At 37.3% G+C, this 19,789-nt stretch overlaps 1 protein-coding gene across 5 annotated transcripts in view; it reads right to left on the bottom strand.

The window, feature by feature from the left end:
- Positions 1-4,963: 4,963 nt before the first annotated feature.
- RNF138 (ring finger protein 138) overlaps positions 4,964-19,789 on the bottom strand; it is a 39,902-nt gene continuing 25,076 nt past the window's right edge. For 2 of the 5 annotated variants that reach the window (XM_031003601.3, XM_063699141.1), the window contains 4 exons: positions 12,087-12,143; positions 10,828-10,939; positions 8,874-8,981; positions 4,964-6,559 (listed from right to left, as the gene is read on the bottom strand). In XM_031003601.3, coding sequence (XP_030859461.1) covers positions 6,491-6,559; positions 8,874-8,981; positions 10,828-10,939; positions 12,087-12,143 — 346 coding nt within the window. In that variant the 3' untranslated portion in view covers positions 4,964-6,490. The remainder of the gene's footprint in view (positions 6,560-8,873; positions 8,982-10,827; positions 10,940-12,086; positions 12,144-19,789) is intronic. The other 3 variants (XM_055368288.2, XM_055368290.2, XM_055368291.2) reach the window with 3 other exon arrangements.

Here is a 19,789-nt window from a genome sequence, read left to right as displayed (position 1 = left end):
CACAGAGTATATTTACACAAACCTAGATGATATAAGCCTACTACATACCTGGGTTATATGGTGTGGCCTATTGCCCCTAGGCTACAGAACTGTATGGCATGTTACTATACTGAATACTGTAAGGAAATATAAAACAGTTTATCTAAACATAGAAAACATATCTAAACATAGAGAAGGTACAGTGAAAACACAGTATTATAATCTTAAGGGACCACCATTGTATATGTGGCCCATCAACAACCAAAATGTCGTTATGTGGCGCATGACTATATTCACAAAAACAAAACTGCTTTTGGGTTCTCAATAATTTCTAAGGGTAAAGGGCTCCTGAGGCAAGAAGTTTGAAAAGTGTGAGTCTAAGTAAACCTAAAATTACTTCATAAACACAGAAAATGCTGTTGTGATATATCAATTCTATCTGGAAACAGAAACAGTTGGTATAGAGTAGTATTCTCAACCATTACTCATAAAATTTTCAAAAAGCTCAGAAAAACTATTTTACACCCTTTGATACTACCAAATAACCTAATCATATGTAAGCTAGTCAAGTGATTTGCTAATGTTGCAAAATAATTTTTTTCCTAGAGACAATAGTTTCATTCTAATTATTAAAGAACCAAACACGTTAAAAAATGGGTGGGTTAAGTAAATTTCTCATCATACATCCTAGGTATACATTCGACTGAGAAGTATGATCATCAGCTGATTGTTCTTTATTATTATTTTTCTTTTTTTTTTTTTTTTTTTTTTTTGAGTCTTGCTCTTGTTGCCCAGGCTGGAGTACAACGGCGCAATTATTTTAAAAGATATGTTTTATTTAGAATTCCTCATGTGTGGGGTATTTGCACTTCTTGGAAACAAAAACAATGTCTCAGATCTTCCCACAAAAGTTGAGGCTAGCAAGCCAGGTATGACGCACACCTGCAGTCTCAGCTACTCATGAGGCTGAAGATCCCTTGAGACAAGGAGTTTAGGTTCAAGGGATCAAGGTGAGGCCAAAGCAGGAGGATCACTTGAACTCAGGAGTTTGAGACCCACCTGGGCAACATGGCGAAATCCTCTCTCTACAAAAAATACAAACAGTTGAGGCCAGCAAATAAAGACTAGTAACCCTTTAGACTCTATATCCTTAAGGGGGAAAAAAAATCCAGACTGTCTTGACAGGATTTTAGACTGAAGTAGGACCTGACAGATATAAATACAATAGGTTGACTTGTACTGGATACACAGTAACAATAAACGTAACATGCTCTGTTCCAAGCTCTTTGTAATATTAACTAATTCAATCCTCACAAACCATAGAGGTAAAAAGGGCTAAGAAATGTGTCCAAACTACACAAGTAGCAACCAGCAGAATCATCAAAAACAGGTTGTCTGGTCCAAGAAAGTAGGCTCAGTTGTTTTAAATGCTTGGTCTTCTGGCAAAGATCTACCCAACACCCTTCTGTATCTGCTGCAACCGCTTTTGTTTCTATTGGTGGCTTCAGATCCTATCCCAGAAAATATTGTCCTTAAATACTCATTAAAATCTCCTACTTCCCATGATTTGAGGGAGCCTAACAAAAAAATAAAATAGAAAAATAAAATTCTGTACCTACAAAAATGCCTTGAAAAGAAAACATCCAGGCCGAGGTAGGGCACGGTGGCTCACGCCTGTAATCTCAGTACTTTGGGAGTCTGAGGCGGGCGGATCACCTGAGGTCAGGAGTTTGAGACCAGCCTGGCCAAGATGGCGAAACCCTGTCTCTACTAAAATATAAAAATTAGCTGGGTGTGGTGGCGCATGCCTGTAATCCCAGCTACTCAGGAGGCTGAGGCAGGAGAATCGCTTGAACCTGGGAGGGGTTGAAGTGAGCCGAAGTCAGGCCGCCGCACTCCAGCCTGGGTGACAGAGCGAGACTCCATCCCCCCAAAAGATAAAAGAGCATCCAGGCCCTGCGCGGTGGCGCACACCTGTAATCCCAGCACTGTGGAAGGCCGAGGTGGGCTGATCACTTAGGGCCAGGAGTTTGAGACCAGCCTGGACAACGTGGTGAAACCCATCTCTACTAAAAGTATGAAAATTAGCCGAGCGTGGAGGCGCACGCCTGTAATCCTAGCTACTCAGGAGGCCGAGGCAGGAGAATCGTTTGAACCCGGGAGATGGAGGTTGCAGTAAGCAGAGATTGCACCACTGCACTCTAGCCTGGGTAAGAGTGAGACACTGTCTCAAAAAAAAAAGAGAACATCCCATACACAGCTCATGGAAAGTCAGGTAAGAGCAGCGGAAGGCCATTTGGCTAGACTCTTCACTTCCTTCCTCAGTTATGAGGGGAAGACCAGCCTGTTTTGTTTTTACCTACATTTGGCATCCCCAGGTACCAGCATACATAAAAGAATCACTTGTAATACATTTAACACAACTTTTACAAATACTAAAATGTAACTTTAGAAGACTAAGCTTTTCTGTTCTGGACAAAGGACAAGTCACTGCTGCTGTAAATGCAAGAAAAAAAAAACAGAAAAATCTCAATGTTATAAAAGCCAAATATAATATTTACTGTGTGCTTCCACTTAACACAAACCCATTTATGGTATTAGATGTAGTGATAATACTTAGTTGTGACCGGAAGTAGAAACAAAAATACTTAGGAGATTCTAGCAATTTTTTTTTCTTGACTTGAGCATGGATTACTTCAGGTTATTGTTCACTTTGTGCACTTTCAGTATCATGTGCCATTATTGCCCACTTACACTAATACGAAATCTCCCTCACATCCTATTTTCTTCCTCTCCATATCCTCCACCAAATGGCTGTGACTCATCTGCTTACCAGTCTTCCATATTTATTCCCCTGCCTTGCTCGTCTTAAATTCTGCAGGATGTCTTTCACTATTACAATCTTAAGAATTCCTGTTTTTTGGCTGGGCATGGTGGCTCACACCTGTAATCCCAGCACTTTGGGAGGCTGAGGTCAGGAGTTCAAGACCAGCCTGACCAACATAGTGAAACCCTGTCTCTACTAAATACAAAAAATTAGCTGGGCACAGTGGCGTGTGCCAGTAATCCCAGCTAAGACAGGAGAATCGCTTGAACCCGGGAGGCGGAGGTTGCAGTGAGCCTAGATCATGCCATTGCACTCCAGCCTGGGCAACGAGAGAACTCCGTCTCAAAAAAAAAAAAAAAAATCCTGTTTTTTTTGTTGAGACAGGATCTTGCTCTGTCATCCAGACTGGAGTGCAGTGGCACAGTAACGGCTCACTGAAGCCTCAACCTCCCCAGCTCAAGCCATCCTCCCACCTCAGCCTTCTGAGTAGTTGGGACTACAGGTGCACACCACCACACCCGGCCAATTTTTTGATTACTTGCAGAGATGGGGATATATGTTGCCCAGGCTGGGAGAATTCGTTATATAGGACATTGTACAATACAGTTTAAATTGTCAGTAAAGTACATAATGGAATACACCCATTTTACTCATATTGGGGGAAGAATGCAATGTCATCTCTCTCAATCCCAGGACTGGACCACTGCTATTGAAGCAGGGAGACAGGCTGTGACACCCATTTTCCTGAGATTCCTGTATCCCCCTTTAACTCACCCCCCTTCCCCATCATCTTTTTTCAAAACTGTACTGCACAGATAATTATGTTACACACTAAGTGATATCATGGAATGAGTGCTTCACCTATATGTCTGAGTTTTATAGTATCTGTATTTACATGTTTTCTGGGTCACACCTTTTCTACATAGTATGCTAAAAAGTCACGCTTCTACAAGGGGTTTGAGTAGCAGCTGTAAGGGGTTTCTGTAGAAGTTATGATGTATTGAAGATCATAATTAATACTTACCAAGCAACCCATACAAGGTATATGACATTGTATTTGGCAACATAGTCTCATAACCCTGGTATCTTACTTAAAAGTAGTATCTCCATATGAAAGTGTTTATTAAGCAAATAAGCTTTCTGCCTAGCTGCTAACAGGGCTTGAAAATCTTGCTCCGCAGACACTTCATAAAATTGCTTTATAAGGTGATTAACATTTGAAATGGATAAAAATAGGTTTATAAAGTTAAATCTGACATATAGCACCAGCATGTGGTAGCTTTTTCTTATCCACTTTTTTAAGTGCAAAATAATGGGTTATCTCCTACATGTCTTTCAGTGTGAATTATGAGAGTTAAAATAAATGTTTGCCTCCAGACAAATTTTAATTAGACACACAAGTAGGAGAAAACCACTTTTAATTGAAAAATAAAGCAATACATCTCAAATAAGACTCTGTTTTAACAACAAAACTGTAATTTGTTGAAATAGCTTTCCTAAGTGGTATTGTGAAATTTAGGTATTGGAGTATCAATACAATTCCCTCCTTTAATTCTGACTCAGCTATAAGTAATATTAAAAATAAAAACTTTTCCCCATAAATTTAATTTCCATAAATCTGTAAAGTCTATCCCTATTCCCAATTCACTGACAAAAAGAGGGGAAATTTTAAACAATCATTTTCATACTGAGAAATTCTCAGATAAAAGCAAATGAAGTATTTTCCTTATGAAAAAGCTGATATGTGAGACACACAAGACTATCAATGATATTTAACTCATTCACAAAACTTTAAAACACAATTCCATCAAGATGACCTCTACTACAATTTTCCTTTAAAGAAGTTCCCAAATCCCAGAATGGTTTAACTTGACATATTGGATGTATTAAACTTTGAAAGAAACTATGAAAGTTATTGCTTTAAACTGGAAAACACTATGGTCAAAAGTCTCTTAAAAAGGAGCTGTTTTTTAAATTACACCCATGTAACTGAGAGAAAATGCTCAAGCACACACATAGTAAACACCACTCTTTCTTTAAAATGACAGAACAAAGGCGTATGTTCATTAAGATGTATGGCTTTTCTTGTGGTTGTTACTACAATCCATAAATAAAGTCTTTACTGTTTGACTGAAAAAGGTTTTTACAAAACTCCACTTCCAAAATTAACATTTTTATTAAATCAAGTTAAAAAAATGTTCAGTGTAGAAAAGTCAACAAGGGTTTTAACAAAACCAAAATATACCTTTTTATACAATATATGTATATATTAGCAGCAAACTACTTCTGAGATTCTCTTTTATGTTCTTTTAGTTATTTTAAACAAAGCATAAACAATGTATATTAGTATGGAATGTCAGCAAATCCACTCTTAGTCCTTTATTCTGTGATTTGGGCCTTCTACAAAATACTTTGTGATTCTCACTAACGAATATTAAGAACATACCCAATTTTAACTAAAAAGTAGTGAAACAGTGGTTGGTAGAATCTTTCTCACTATATCACGGTCACACATTATATTTGAGAATAACAAATGAGCACCATATAAACAGGTAATTGTGTGTGTGTAAACTCAATTTTTAAGGTGTAATAGCAGCCAACTAGATAACTTAGCACTGTGACTATCACTTTTTAAAAATTTGGTGATATACAAAATTTTAAACAAATCAGATAAACACTTCAACCCCCTATTGCTTGTCCATTTAAAAAATCCTTAATAGAAATTCTATATATAACCTGACAAACTGCATACACACATATGTGTATATATACACACAAAAGTATGTGTATATATACATATACATCTTTAGCTTTGAATAAATTTCTAAACTGAGATGAAGCCAAACCTCTCATTTATATCTTCTAGAATACAATATCACCAACTGAAAGTTTCTAATAAGAGTTTCAACTTCTTAGTTAATCAGAAATACTGGCTACTGAAAATTCTGAGGCCAAAGAGCTGTTATTCAGCTTAGTATATTCTAGGCTTACAAATCAGTCAAAGACTGAAATTATCAAATGCCCATGAAAGAAAGAAATTTTTCTCTTTGTATTTCCTTCTAATAACAAAAAGAAAATATCTTTACAACAAGCTTTCACTTTTTAAAGAATTAAATTACAGAAATCTCACTAGTCTTCAAAAATAGTAAATGTTATATAAATACAATTTTCTTATAGTTGAATTTTTCAGCTAGAACCTGCATTTAAGAAATTTCCTTTGGATTATTCCATTTAGCACTTCAAGTTTCTATTCTGCAACTCTAATAACTGGCTCAGATTTGTTAGGTTATATCAATCACACTGTTCAAAATTTGCTACTGTGTGTTAAATGTGTACAATAATAAAGTAAATGGGAGGAATGCATCAAATTTCAAAAGCAACATAATAATGAAAAATTCAAAAATAATATTACAAAAAGATAAAGTACAACAGGGATTCTCTTTCACCGTTACATTAGTGAAACATCTTTTTTACACCTTTAAAGCTAATGTCATAACTTTCATTTTTTAACTTATCAAGATGATGAAGTTTTTAGAAGCCCTACGTTTATTTTCAATCAAAAACTAAAATGACTGAATTACTTTTATTAATATACACATCAAGTTACTGAAACGGTGACTTCATGTAGTTTCCCCCTTAAAGATGGCACTTGCAGGTACAAAGATGCAGAGATGTCTACAGCCTTCAGATGTTTACTTGAAAAGATTCTTCAACAGCAGTTTGATATTGGGTTTCTTCATCTAGCTGAAGATTCTAAAAACAGTAACATTCATGTCAACAGGAAAAACATACTCAACTACTCTAATACTTTGCCCAAAACATTAGACATCTTGATACACATTACACACACTCAGGACAGTTATGTACAACATATATAACAGTATCTTTTAAGATACAAGATTTGAATACCTGAACTTTAATAAGACATTGAGTTCAGTTGTAACTGTTCAAGAATAACAAACAGAGAAGATCATCACAGAACAAAATTTGAGTGTTATAATGCCTTATAAGTCATTCATAAAAAATGTGGTTAACTGGAAAGCTGGGTAAGCATGCGCCTGTAGTTGCAACTATTCAGGAGGCTGAGACAGAAGATAGTTTGAGCCTATGAGTTTGAGGTCAGCCTGGGCAACACAGGGAGACTGTCACTTTAAAAAATAAAAATAAAAAATGAAAAATACAACTGAAGTTAATCATAACACACAATCATAAATGTGTCATCTCTAGAAAATAATGCCAAATATCTGACAGTAAACTGATTTTAAGAAAACAAGCATTTATTGAATTATGAGTTGAGTAAGAAATTTTTTTGGGGGGCAGTTTGGCTCTGTCACTCAGGCTGGAGTGCAGTGGCACAATCTTGGCTCACTGCAACCTCCACCTCCTGGGCTCAAGCAATTCTTGTGCCTCAGCCTGCCAAGTAGCTGGGATTACAGATACATACCACCACACCCAGCTAATTTTTGTATCTTTAGTAGAGACAGGGTTTTGCCATGTTGGCCAGGCTGGTCTCGAACTGCTGACCTCAGGTGATCCACCCACCTCGGCCTCCCACAGTACTGGGATGACAGGCATGAGCCATCATGCCCAGATGAGTAATAAATTCTTAACCATAACATGAAGCCTACAGCTTATTCAATCGTTATAAAACTACTCCTTAATTTTAAAAATTATATTTGCTATCAATTTTATGCCCTATGAGTTTCGCTTTAAAATCAAGGCCTTTATTTGACAATCTGAAATAATTAGATCACCTACTTTTCTTTTCTTTTTTGAGACGGAGTCTCGCACTGTCACCCAGGCTGGAGTGCAGTGGCGTGATCTCCACGCACTGCAAGCTCTGCCTCCCGGGTTCATCCCATTCTCCTGCCTCAGCCTCCCGAGTAGCTGGGACTATAGGCACCTGCCAACACACCCGGCTAACTTTTTGTATTTTCAGTAAAGACGGGGTTTCACCGTGTTAGCCAGGATGGTCTCAATCTCCTGACCTTGTGATCCACCCACCTTGGCCTCCCAAAGTGCTGGGATTACAGGTGTGAGCCACCAAGCCCTGCCTAGATTACCTATTTTTCTATGGCAAGATAAAACAACTTGACAATTAGATCAAAAGTGGTTCACAAATTTTTGTATTTCCAAACACATTACATAGCAATCTTTCTTACAATGAGAATTTAATAATAATCTAGAATTACTTTATAAAATTGCTAAAGCAATAAAGCGCACCTAAATTTTACATATATTTGAATTTTTATTTTGAAATTGGCTAAATAATGCAAATTCTACAAAATTTAAAAACCATTTAACAAGAATGATGTAATCTCAACACTGGAAGGCAGACAAAAATGTATATTTTGTTCATGTCACTCTGCTTACCTAAACTGGAAAACAAATAGCCATTCTTTGTCAGGACTAATCTTAAATAAAGTTTTGATTAAACTGAAGTTGAATAAAATGCAATTTAATAATTAATAAAACAGGTTTTCACCTAATTTAAAAAGTATATCACACATTTAGAAGTACAAATTAATCCATTTTGCTTTATGAATTCATTTTTACATTATATAACTTCTCTTACACTCTTAGTCTCTTTGTAACCTGGCTTTGCCTGATAACTAAGCTCCCTCATTTTTAAAAACGTTGTGTCTTACATGCTAGATTTGAGAAATCTAAGATTTCTAGCATAATACAAGCAACTTATACTACATGAGAAATACATCCTCCATATGTTGTACCAATTTTACTTCTCTTGTAGGTACAATTTTCCCTTAAATCTTGACAGAGTTTTCATGTAAATCATCATTTTGTTAATCTGGGTGCTTGCTGTTACTCTATTAATTCTCTCTCTAGTACAGGAGGTAGAGAGTAAACTCAATTTTTACCTTACCATTTCTACAAGCTAAAGTTCACCAATATTATTAAAAACCTAAGAACTTGCTCTAAATCCATCCAGTAAGATACAACACAGTAAGATACAACAGCTTGCCACAAAATTTAAGTCGATTAAAAAAAAGTTATTTTAACTTTAATATTTAAACAGTACTTTCTTAATCTTGAAGAATTCACTTACCACAAATTCTCCATAATCAAATTGATGTCTCTGATTTAGATGACTAACGAAATTTCTGGTAATCTGGCTAGGATCTCCCCAAGGAAGAGACACACAAATAGGACATGTCTATAAGAAACAGATTGTTTTAAACAAAAAATAATAAAAACAATGAAATATTATACAATTGACAGTATTAAAATAACACAGGGATATGTTACCAAAAATATCCACGTGAGAAGCATTTTTAAAGGCCAAGTTCCATGACTAGATCATTTCCCAATCAATTACCTTAGATAAATGACATTAATCTAACACAGTAAGAGAGATCTTAGACATTCTATTCCTTAAATCTCTTATTACACAAATGTTTCAACAGAAAAACCACATCTAGCTTTTAATAATACCAACTGTAATGACAGTTATCACTAACTGGCTGCCTGCAACATATCCAATATATTATCTCATTTGATCCATACAATAACCATATAATTATTAGTTTTATTTCATTTGTAAGTAAAATAAAAATGAAGTAAACTGGAAAATTTACTTTAAATTGTATCCTTAGTTTTTCTTTTCTTTTCTTAAAACTAGAGACACAGTCTCACTGTTGTCCAGGCTGGGTCTCAAATTCCTGAGCTCAAGCAATCCTCCCGCCTTGGCCTCCCAAAATGCTGGGATTAAAGGCATGTGCCACCACACCCAGCCATATCCTTACGTTTAAATGAAGTACATCTTAAAAACTGAATGGATAAATAACTGAAATAACACACAAAAAACCTTCAGTAATTAAACTCTAGCCAAAGTTTATGATATATCGAATATTATGCAGAAATGAATAAAAATTTGGTAATCCAATATAAAACTAAGTAAAATCTTAAATATGAGCGAGATTTCCTGGAACATCTTTGGCACTGTATTTGTCTATTTAAGCATAACTGAACCCATTCTAATAAGCAAAGTAGGTAGTATGCCTTCTTAGGTGGTATGTGAGAGCTTAAGGTCATCCTCAATGGTTATTGAAGCATATTCTTGTTATTTTCTTTATTTTTAAATAGACAGGGTCTCACTATGTTGCCCAGGCTAGTCTCGAACTCCTGGGCTCAAGCAATCCTCCCCTCTCGGCCTCCCAAAGTGCTAAATTACAGGCATGAGCCACCGTGCCCGGTCCTGAAGCATATTCTTTCACAACTTTTCCTAGCATACTCACTAAAACAGCTTAGAAATATCTACAGTTCTTATTGATAACATTTTCCTTCCTATTCTCCTTTCTGAAGACAATTATTTATACATCAAAATGTTCAGCTGAAAGGGAAATCTCTCTCCCAGCTCAGTTTCTCCTGTTCCATTCACAGCTGAAATAACTTACCTATGAAACACTTCTAGGATCATTATATGTTGGAATTCTGAATTCTGCTCTATCTCCCTCATTATCAAAAAGCTCTCACCATTCTCTTACATACCCTCAAAATGTCAAAAAATGTGGAGGCATCAAATACAAAGTCTAAGTCTTTTCCTTCCTTGCTTTATGCATTCACATACTATATGCTGCAAGAAAACAATAAAAATACCTACTGACTTTATTCTTACTTACAGGTATTTTCACCTACAGCAATCTACCTGACTAGATCTACTTGTCTGCCATCTACAGAGCAAGTAACTGAGGCCTCAATAGACAGGTTGTGCTACTGCATAGGAATGAGTTCCCGGTTCATCTTTCATTACTTCACTCTTCTCCAGACTGTGCTATATTACCTCACACTATGCATCTCCCTTTTTATAATGAGAGTTACTGCAATTTTAAATATCTCATTTTGCTTCACAGTCATCAATCCTTTGTTGACAAAAATCTACCTTACTGATAATGCCCCAACCAAATATAAATCAACTACTTTCCCTTGCATACATGAAGTGAAATAAATAGAACAGCATGTTTTATACTAAGCAGAAGACTGTATCAAACATATGTACTTACCACAGGAACTATCTGAAATAGGTGATTACTGTTACAGTGATCCAGTAAACGCTGTCTGGTAAAATTTGATTCTTGACACAGGGGACACTTAAAAGTAGGATGACCAGAAGAACTATAAAACAATTTTAAGTGAAACATACTTAATTCAGAATAACACAAAAATAACGCTCTCCTATTTTTTGGGGAATCACTATACATTTTTTTAAAAAGTTATAATTATTAGACTATTCAAAGATTCTCTCATTTCGAACATATGTATTCAGGAAATGATGCATTACAGAGGTTCCCAACCTCAGTTTACAGTACTCTTAGTGTCCTCAATAAATTTTTTCATGGTGCCTCTAGGCCAAAACAAAAACAAAAACCTAGCTGACTCCATATATTATGTAGTTAGGTCCAAACTTAATTGTAGTTGTTTTTTGATGCCAATAGCTGTCACTGTATGTCCCTTGAAAATTTTTAATATTCTGTAGTATTCCACATTTTGCAAACCTTTTATCTAGGAACTTAAAACTTCTAAAAGACTTCCATCAATATCGTATCTCTAATAAATACCAGGCCCTAGGAATCCAACATCCAAAATTCAAAGGAAAAGAAAAAACAAAAGCACTGATCATGAGAATGAAATACTCAAAAACATTCTGAGGATCAAGCATCACTGAGTTTTAATACTTCTGAATTTCAGGAAGGGACAGTTCAACACAGACAACTTTACCTGAATCGTGTGTGGAAGAAACCTGACCACAGTGAAAGAGAATAACTAAACTCTTCTAACCTAATGTGATTCTTAAAAGCAGTAACTGCATTTTCTATTTCTAAACTGCTAACTTCAAACACTATGCCTAATGATGTAACTGATTTTTATTTTTTAAGTTTAATTTATGGCCAGGCACAGTGGCTCATGCCTGTAATCCCAGCACTTTGGGAGGCCAAGGCAGGTGGATTATCTGAGGTCAGGAGTTCGAGACCAGCCTGGCCAACATGGTGAAACCCTGTTTCTACTAAAAATACAAAAATTAGCCGGGCGTGGTGGCAGGCACCTGTAATACCAGATACTTGGGAGGCTGAGGCAGGAGAATCACTTGAACCTGAGAGGCGCAGGTTGCAGTAAGCCAAGATCACACCACTGCACTCCAGCCTGGGCAAACAAAGTGAGACTCCGTCTCAAAAAAAAAAAAAAAGTTTAATTTAAAAAGCTATTTGATAAGTGATAAATATAATATTACTTGCTAAAGTGGCAGGATTTTTCAAAAGCTTACCTTGTATTCTCTTGGTAAGTTTCTGTGTTATCAGATGTGGATGTTTCACTCCTATTGCTTAAGAAGCACAGGGGAAAAAGTTAATACCTCAAAGTAATGAAAACACACTAAAGGTTCATTATCTTGAACCATTAATGAAGAAGACTAGTTTGAATTTGTTTTAAAAGTCTGAACTTCAATACACCTTTTTCCTATTGGGTCCTTGAAAAAACAAAATTTGAACTTCAAATGGTTCTGAACTATGAAATAATTACAATATTAATTACTTTTAAATAAATTGACTGCTTACTAGATTCTTATTTATGTTCTTTAAAATTAACTTATGCACAGTTACAGAAGTATAGAGAATTTTGCAGAATTACCTTAAATCCCATTCCTCTACCTTTACCTAGACTAGTAAGGTTTTAAATGCTACGGTAGACTCAAGAATTTGTGAACTTTTTTACTTCAAACTAGGACATGGTATAAGGTTATGCCCTCCAAAGTGGAGTAATTTAAGAAAATATGTAAATGTTCATTATGTTTGTATTTTATTTCCAGAAAGGAAAGAAACCAGGCTTCACTAACATTTAATATACAGAACAACTTAACATCTCCACTTTTACCATATGCCAGAGAGTCATGTGTCACATGGAATATCAGAGGAATCCTGAGGGAAGAGTAAGTATTCCATACAGGGACTGTCACCTGTGTGCTACAGAATTTGATCAATGTGGTCAATTTTATTTATTTAGTTAGTTAGTTTTTGAGATGGAGTCTCAATCTGTCGCCCAGGCTGGAGTGCAGTGGTGCAATCTTGGCTCACTGCAACCTCTGCCTCCTGGGTTCGAGCAATTTTTCTGCCTCAGCCTCCCAAGTAGCTGGGATTACAGGCGTTAGCCACCATGACCGGCTAATTTTTGTATTTTTAGGAGAGATGGGGTTTCACCATGTTGGCCAGGCTGGTCTTGAACTCCTGAGCTCAGGTGATCCACCCACCTCAGCCTCCCAAACTGCTGGGATTACAGGTGTGAGCCACCGCGCCTGGCCCAATGTGGTCAATTTTATAAAAGCAATGTTTTTCAATAGTAGAAATCTTAACACAGTAATAAGATAAGTAGTGGCTAAGAAAAATTGTACAATACAGGTTGGTTCTATATCTCAATGCCAGAATTTAAAAAGTTGAACTTAAACTGGTTATTCATTTTTCCTTTATAAAAAGACAAGGAGTACTATATCATCTACTTAGCAGCTGATCTTTCTTTTCTGTTTACTTTCATAATAAATGTGTATACAACAATGTGTACACAGTGAAAAGGCACCATTCCAATGACACTCAGTTCACTTCTGTGAAGATAACAATGTTCTCTCTCCACACGTAGCCCAAGCGAGCAAGCAAACTTCACTGTTAAAATACATAACCCAGGCCGGGCACAGTGGCTCACACCTGTAATCCCAGCACTTTGGGAGGCTGAGGCGGGCGGATCACAAGGTCAGGAGTTCGAGATCAGCCTAGCCAACATGGTGAAACCCTGTCTCTACTAAAAATACAAAAATTAGCCAAGTGTGGTGACGGGCGCCTGTAATCCCAACTACTCAGGAGGCTGAGGCACAAGAATCGCTTGAAACCAGAAGGCGGAGGTTGCAGTGAGCTAAGATCATGCCACTGCACTCCAGCCTGGGCAACAAGAGCGAAACTCAGTCTGAAAAAAAAGTACATAACCTAAATAGAAGACTATTAAACTACTATTTGTACCTTTCTGGAACTAAAAACCTGCTCTTTAAAATAAAGTCAAATTATGGAGAGTGCACTTATTAAGGGAGTGTTACATGATTTTGTTACCAAAAACAGCATGTGTCACCAATTAAAGAAAAACAACTAATATCTATACATTTAAAATTGGCAGATGTTTCTAACCAGCTTAAAAAATCTTCCAAATTAATATAATCACTGGGTTTTGAATGTGCCCTTTAAAAATACTGTTAACAACTTCTAATAGGTTTATAGGACTATAATATCATTGGGGAGGATGAAAATTTCAGCAACAGTCCTTTTTATATTTAGAAAATAGGATTAAAACTTTTTTTTTTTTTTTTGAGATGGAGTTTCGCTCTTATTGCCCCGGCTGGAATGCAGTGGCGCGACTGCGGCTCACCACAACCTCCGCCTCCCAGGTTCAAGCGATTCTCCTGCCTCAGCCTCCTGAGAAGCTAGGATTACCGGCATGTACCACCACACCCGGCTCGTTTTGTATTTTTAGTAGAGATGGAGTTTCTCCATGTTGGTCAGGCTGGTCTCAAACTCCCAACCTCAGGTGATCTGCCCGCCTTGGCCTCCCAAAGTGCTGGGATTATAAGCGTGAGCCACCATACCCGGCCAGGATTGAAAAAATTTTTATTTTATCCTATGGCATACATCTTCCATTTGGATCTGCTTTTTTTTTTTTTTTGAGACAGTCTCGCTCTTGTCTCCCAGGCTGGAGTGCAGCAGCGCGATCGCGGCTAATTGCAAATTCCTCCTCCTGGGTTCAAGTGGTTCTCGTGCCTCAGCCTCCCGAGTAGCTGGGTCTATTGGCCATGCCACCATGCCTGGCTAATTTTTGTATTTGTAGTAGAGACAGGGTTTCACCATGTTGGCCCAGCTGGTCCTGACCTCAAGTGATCCACCCACCTTGGCCTCCCAAAGTACAGGGATTACAGGCATGAGCCACCGCACCCAGCCAGTACTAGCCAGTACTATGCAGTTTTAAATAAACACAAACACTGGGGGTACATACTCAATTCTTTCACTGATAGGGTAATGCAGTCACAAAACTTCTGATTTAAAGCATTTAATATCAAAGTTAATGCCCTTTTTAAACACGTTCTCCCTTCTATCTACCATTATAACTCTCAATTTTCCATTATTACTGTCATCATCATCATTCTAGTTCTTCCTAGTCATCCTTGTATCATGCCTGGGCTGTTGTATCATGCCTGCTCATTTAGCTCAGAATAGGTTCAACAATAGAAAATCAATTACTGACAGCAAATTATTATTTTTTTAAAAACTTATGATTTTATCAGATACAGAAACACCAATAAAATTCAATCTCCATAATAAAACAAAAACAAAAAATTACTTTCCCATAGTTATGTCTTGCTTTTTAATTTAATGTTCTATATCACACTTGGTTTACTGCATTCAATAGGATCTCTATCCAATGTTAAATAGTAAGCACAATGCTTTTAAAAAATACAAATGCCTAGACTCCAGATATCAGAATATCTGGAACTCTAGCCAGATGTATATATGTTTTTAATTTCATACATGATTCTGATTTGAGTAAAACTATTAATGGGAAAACCTTAAATTCAGGGTAATACTGACATGGAGCAGATAAACTGTAAAACTAAAAGATCTACGCTAAAAAACTATAGTAAATATTATACTTATTTGTAATATTATAGGTGTATTCCCACTAAAATCAGGAACAAGAAAAGGTGCCTGCTATTTAACACTGAATAGAAAACCTATTCAATGCAATAAATCAAGTATTATATAGAACATTAGGTTTAAAAGAAGCAGACAAAACTATGGGAGAACATAATGATTTTCTATATAATAAATCTAAAATAATCAACAGGTAGATTATAAGAACTGCCAGATTAGAACTATTACAACTAACAAATCATCAAAGCTGCTGAAAACAAGATTAACATACAAATCAATTTACTCTCTAGTAATAACTAATTAGATTATCAAACAGGAAAAAAAAGGGGCTCATTTTTATAGCAACAAAAACTATAAGGTTTTACTAGAAAAAGATATAAAACATTTACTCATGTTCTAAATGAACTTTTAATCCATTTCTTTTTAAATGAGAAAGAGGCTGGGGGCAGTGGCTCACTCCTGTAATCCCAGCACTTTGGGAGGCCAAGGCAGGCGGATCACCTGAGGCCAGGAGGCCGAGACCAGCTTGGCCAACATGGCGAAACTCTGTCTCTACCAAAAATACAAAAATTAGCCAGGCGTGGTGGCACATGCCTGTAGTCCCAGCTACTCGGGAGTCTGAGGCAGAAGAATCACTTGAACCCAGAGGCAGAGGTTGTAGTGAGCTGAGATCACGCCACTGCACTCCAGCCTGAGAGACAGAGTTAGACTCTGTCTCAAAAAAATAAAAATAATAAATAAAATAAAATAAAATGAGAAAGAGGCCAGGCACCACAGAGGCTCATGCCTGTGATCCCAACACTTTAGGAGGCCAAGGCGGGAGGACTGTTTGATCCCCGGAGTTTGAGACGGGCCTGGGAAACATAGCGAGACCCTGCCTCAATAAAATAAATAGTAAAATGAGAGAGGTCATATTTCTAGAGGAATGAACAATGGATCACCTCCTACTGTCTCCCCTCCCCCCAAGAAAAAATCAGGATGCAGAGATGTGTAGAACAGAAGTGGCATTATAAATCAGTAGACAAAGAACTGACTCCTCAATGAATGTTACCAAATGGTTTATCACATGGGGAAAATTTTTCCTACCTCACATTATACATCCCAAATAAATGTGAAAAGCTCAGCTTTTAAAGTTTAAGAAGAAAATATCTTTTATAACCTTCATGTAGAAAAAAATTTCTCAGGCACGATATAAAAAGAAAATTAAAGAATATGCATATACATGCAAATACTTTTCTATGTCAAAAGACACCATACAAAACCAGCCAAAGACTAAACAAAAATATCTGCAATGCATGTAATGAAGGATTATTATTATTATTATAATTTTCTTTTTTTTGAGACGGAGTCTCGCTCTGTTGCCCAGGCTGGAGTGTTAGTGGCACGATCCCGACTCACTGCAACCTCGGCCTCCTGGGTTCAAGGAATTCTCCTGCCTCAGCCTCCTGAGTAGCTGGGATTACAGGCGCGCACCACCACGCCCAGCTAATTTTTCTATTTTTGGGAGAGACAAGGTTTCACCATGTTGGCCAGGCTGGGCTCGAACTTCTGACCTAGTGATCCACCCACCTTGGCCTCCCAAAGTGCTGGAATTACAGGCGTGAGCCACCGCGCCCGGCATTATTATTATTTTTTGAGAAAGAGTCTTGCTTTGTCTCCCAGGCTGGAATGCAGTGGCCAGATCTCGGATCACTGCAACCTCTGCCTCCTGGGTTCAAGAAATTCTCCTGCCTCAGCCTCCTGAGTAGCTGGGACTACAGGTGTGTGCCACCACGCCTGGCTAATTTTTGTATTTTTAGTAGAGATGGGGTTTCACCATGTTGGCCAGGCTGGTCTTGAACTCCTGACTTCAGGTGATCTGCCCACCTTGGCCTCCCAAAGCTGGGACTACAGGCGTGAGCCACTGCGCCCAGCCATAACAAAGGATTACTATCCAGAATATATGAAGAATGCCTATAAACAAGAAAAAGAACATTTTAATACTATGCCAGATTTCTTCATAGCTATTTAGCCACTTAAAATATTGAACAATCTGGAGAGAAATTTATTAGGAAAAATAAAAGACTGCTGGTAATTTTCTTTTTTTAGTTTTTGTGAAGAGCTATATTTGAAATAAACTGTATGAGCCTACTGACATCCAGTTACTAACGTTTACAGAGTCAAGATTAGTAGGAACAGCCTGAAAACAGACCAAATGATTTCCAAGGAAGATAAAATTGAAATGTCTTCTGTATCTTAATGATTACATTCATCTTCCCTCCTCCTCCCCACTTCCTGTGGCTAAAGAAAACAAAAATATATAATCTTATGTTAGCAGCAGAATGTTGTTATAAAATAGGAATGGCCTTAGTAAAATCAGCACTGCTATCTAATTATTATGAGAAACTACCCCACACCAATGCAATAATTTTGCTAAAACATCCTCCAATATTTACTAATTTACAGTAAACAGTACTACTCTGAATGATATGAATGAAAGTGACACAGATTATTTTAGATGGCTCAACTGGAAGTTATAGCTTACAGTTAGATACATGGAAAAAATAATGTCTGTTTTACCAATTCCTGTATATTCATAACGTGGAGTGTGTCCAGCACTTCAGAACGTATAATAAACAGTATGAATTAGTGAAATGATCTATGGATTTATTTTGCAATTTTTTTTTTTCTACTTAGTTGCATGCAAATGCCACTTTAAGAATTTCCATAGCCATGCTCTATTCAGCTCTCTTCTTCAGGTTCTGGTATCTATTTCCTCCTCTCTCCTGCTTTCAGTAGACCCAGAGCACACCATTATTCCTTGTGGCTTCCTATACCCTACTTATATAGTGTACCTAACATACTACTCTTTGAAAATAGTCTCTTTACTAAATTCTCCTCAAATCGCATAATTAGAGCCCACTGTTTCCTGCTCAGACCGTGAATATACCACAGATCACATTTCTCCTACCATTAAAAAAAAAAAATTTCTGGCTGGGCGCGGGTGGTTCATGCCTGTAATCCCAACACTTTGGGAGGCCGAGGCAGGCGGATCACCTGAGGTCAGGAGTTCGAGACTCCTGTCCAACATGGTGAAACCCCATCTCTACAAAAAATACAAAAATTAGTTGGGCATGGTGGTGGGCACCTGTAATCCCAGCTACTCAGGAGGCTTAGGCAGGAGAATCACTTGAACCTGGGAGGTGGATGTTGCAGTGAGCTGAGATCGCACCACTGCACTCCAGCCTGGGCGACGAGCAAAACTCTGTCTACAAATAAATAAATTAAAAATAAAAATAAACATTTCTGGCCAGGCGTGGTGGCTCACACCTGTGATCCCAGCACTTTGGAAGGCCAAGGCAGGTGGATCACCGGAGGTCAGGAGTTCGAGACCAGCATGGGCAACAAATTGAGGACCCCATCTCAATGTGTTTAACACCAAAAACCACCCCCCACCCCAAAAAATCAAAAAATTAGATGGATGTGGTGGCATGCGCCCATGGTCCTGGCTACATGAGAGGCTGAGGCAGAAGGATTGCTTGAGCCCAGGAGGTCAAGGCTACAGTGAGCCATGTTCACGCCATTGCACTCCAGGCTGGATGACAGAGCAAGACCCTGTCTAAAAACAAAACAGAACAAACAAAATAAATTTAAAAATTAAAAAAAAAAAAAAAAAAGCTTTTCCTTCCTTTGCCAATTTTCTTACTGACTAAAAATCCATATACAAACTCAATTCTTCCATTGCAATCAGAACTCTGCAAAGGATATAGAAATAAATAAATAAATAAGACTAAAAAGCTCATTCTAGGTGAGGAGACAGGCTGAAATAAATAAATAAATACAATAAAGTTTAGAGATCTAATAGCATAAAGAACAGTTCTACCAAGAAGAAGAAATTCTAGAGCTCAGGAAGGATTTTATTGAGTAGCTAACACTTGGTCTAAGTCTTCAAGGAGAAGAAAAAAGTCAATCAGCTGGCAAAATGCAGGTTGGGATATTACTGGTAAAAGTGTGGAGGTGAGGGAGTGATGATGAGGATGATGAGGAAGAACTAACATTTTCCAAGCAAAGTACTATTCAAGTTTCTTTACCTGTATTAACTTATTTATTAACTTCAACTCAATGAGGACCTATCATCATCATCGCCTCTCATACCTTTCCTTAAACACATGAGACAACTGAGGCAGTTTCTTGACAATGTAATACAATTAGTAAGTGACATCTGAAATTTGAACCCAGCACTCCGGCTCCAAGCCTACATTTTTAACCACAGTCATACTGTTTTTCAAGAATGGCAAAGAGAGGGAACAAA

The sequence above is a fragment of the Gorilla gorilla genome, chromosome 17 (assembly GCF_029281585.2).
Source record: "Gorilla gorilla gorilla isolate KB3781 chromosome 17, NHGRI_mGorGor1-v2.1_pri, whole genome shotgun sequence".
Taxonomy (NCBI): Eukaryota; Metazoa; Chordata; class Mammalia; order Primates; family Hominidae; genus Gorilla; species Gorilla gorilla.
This window is presented reverse-complemented; position numbering and strand designations above follow the sequence as displayed.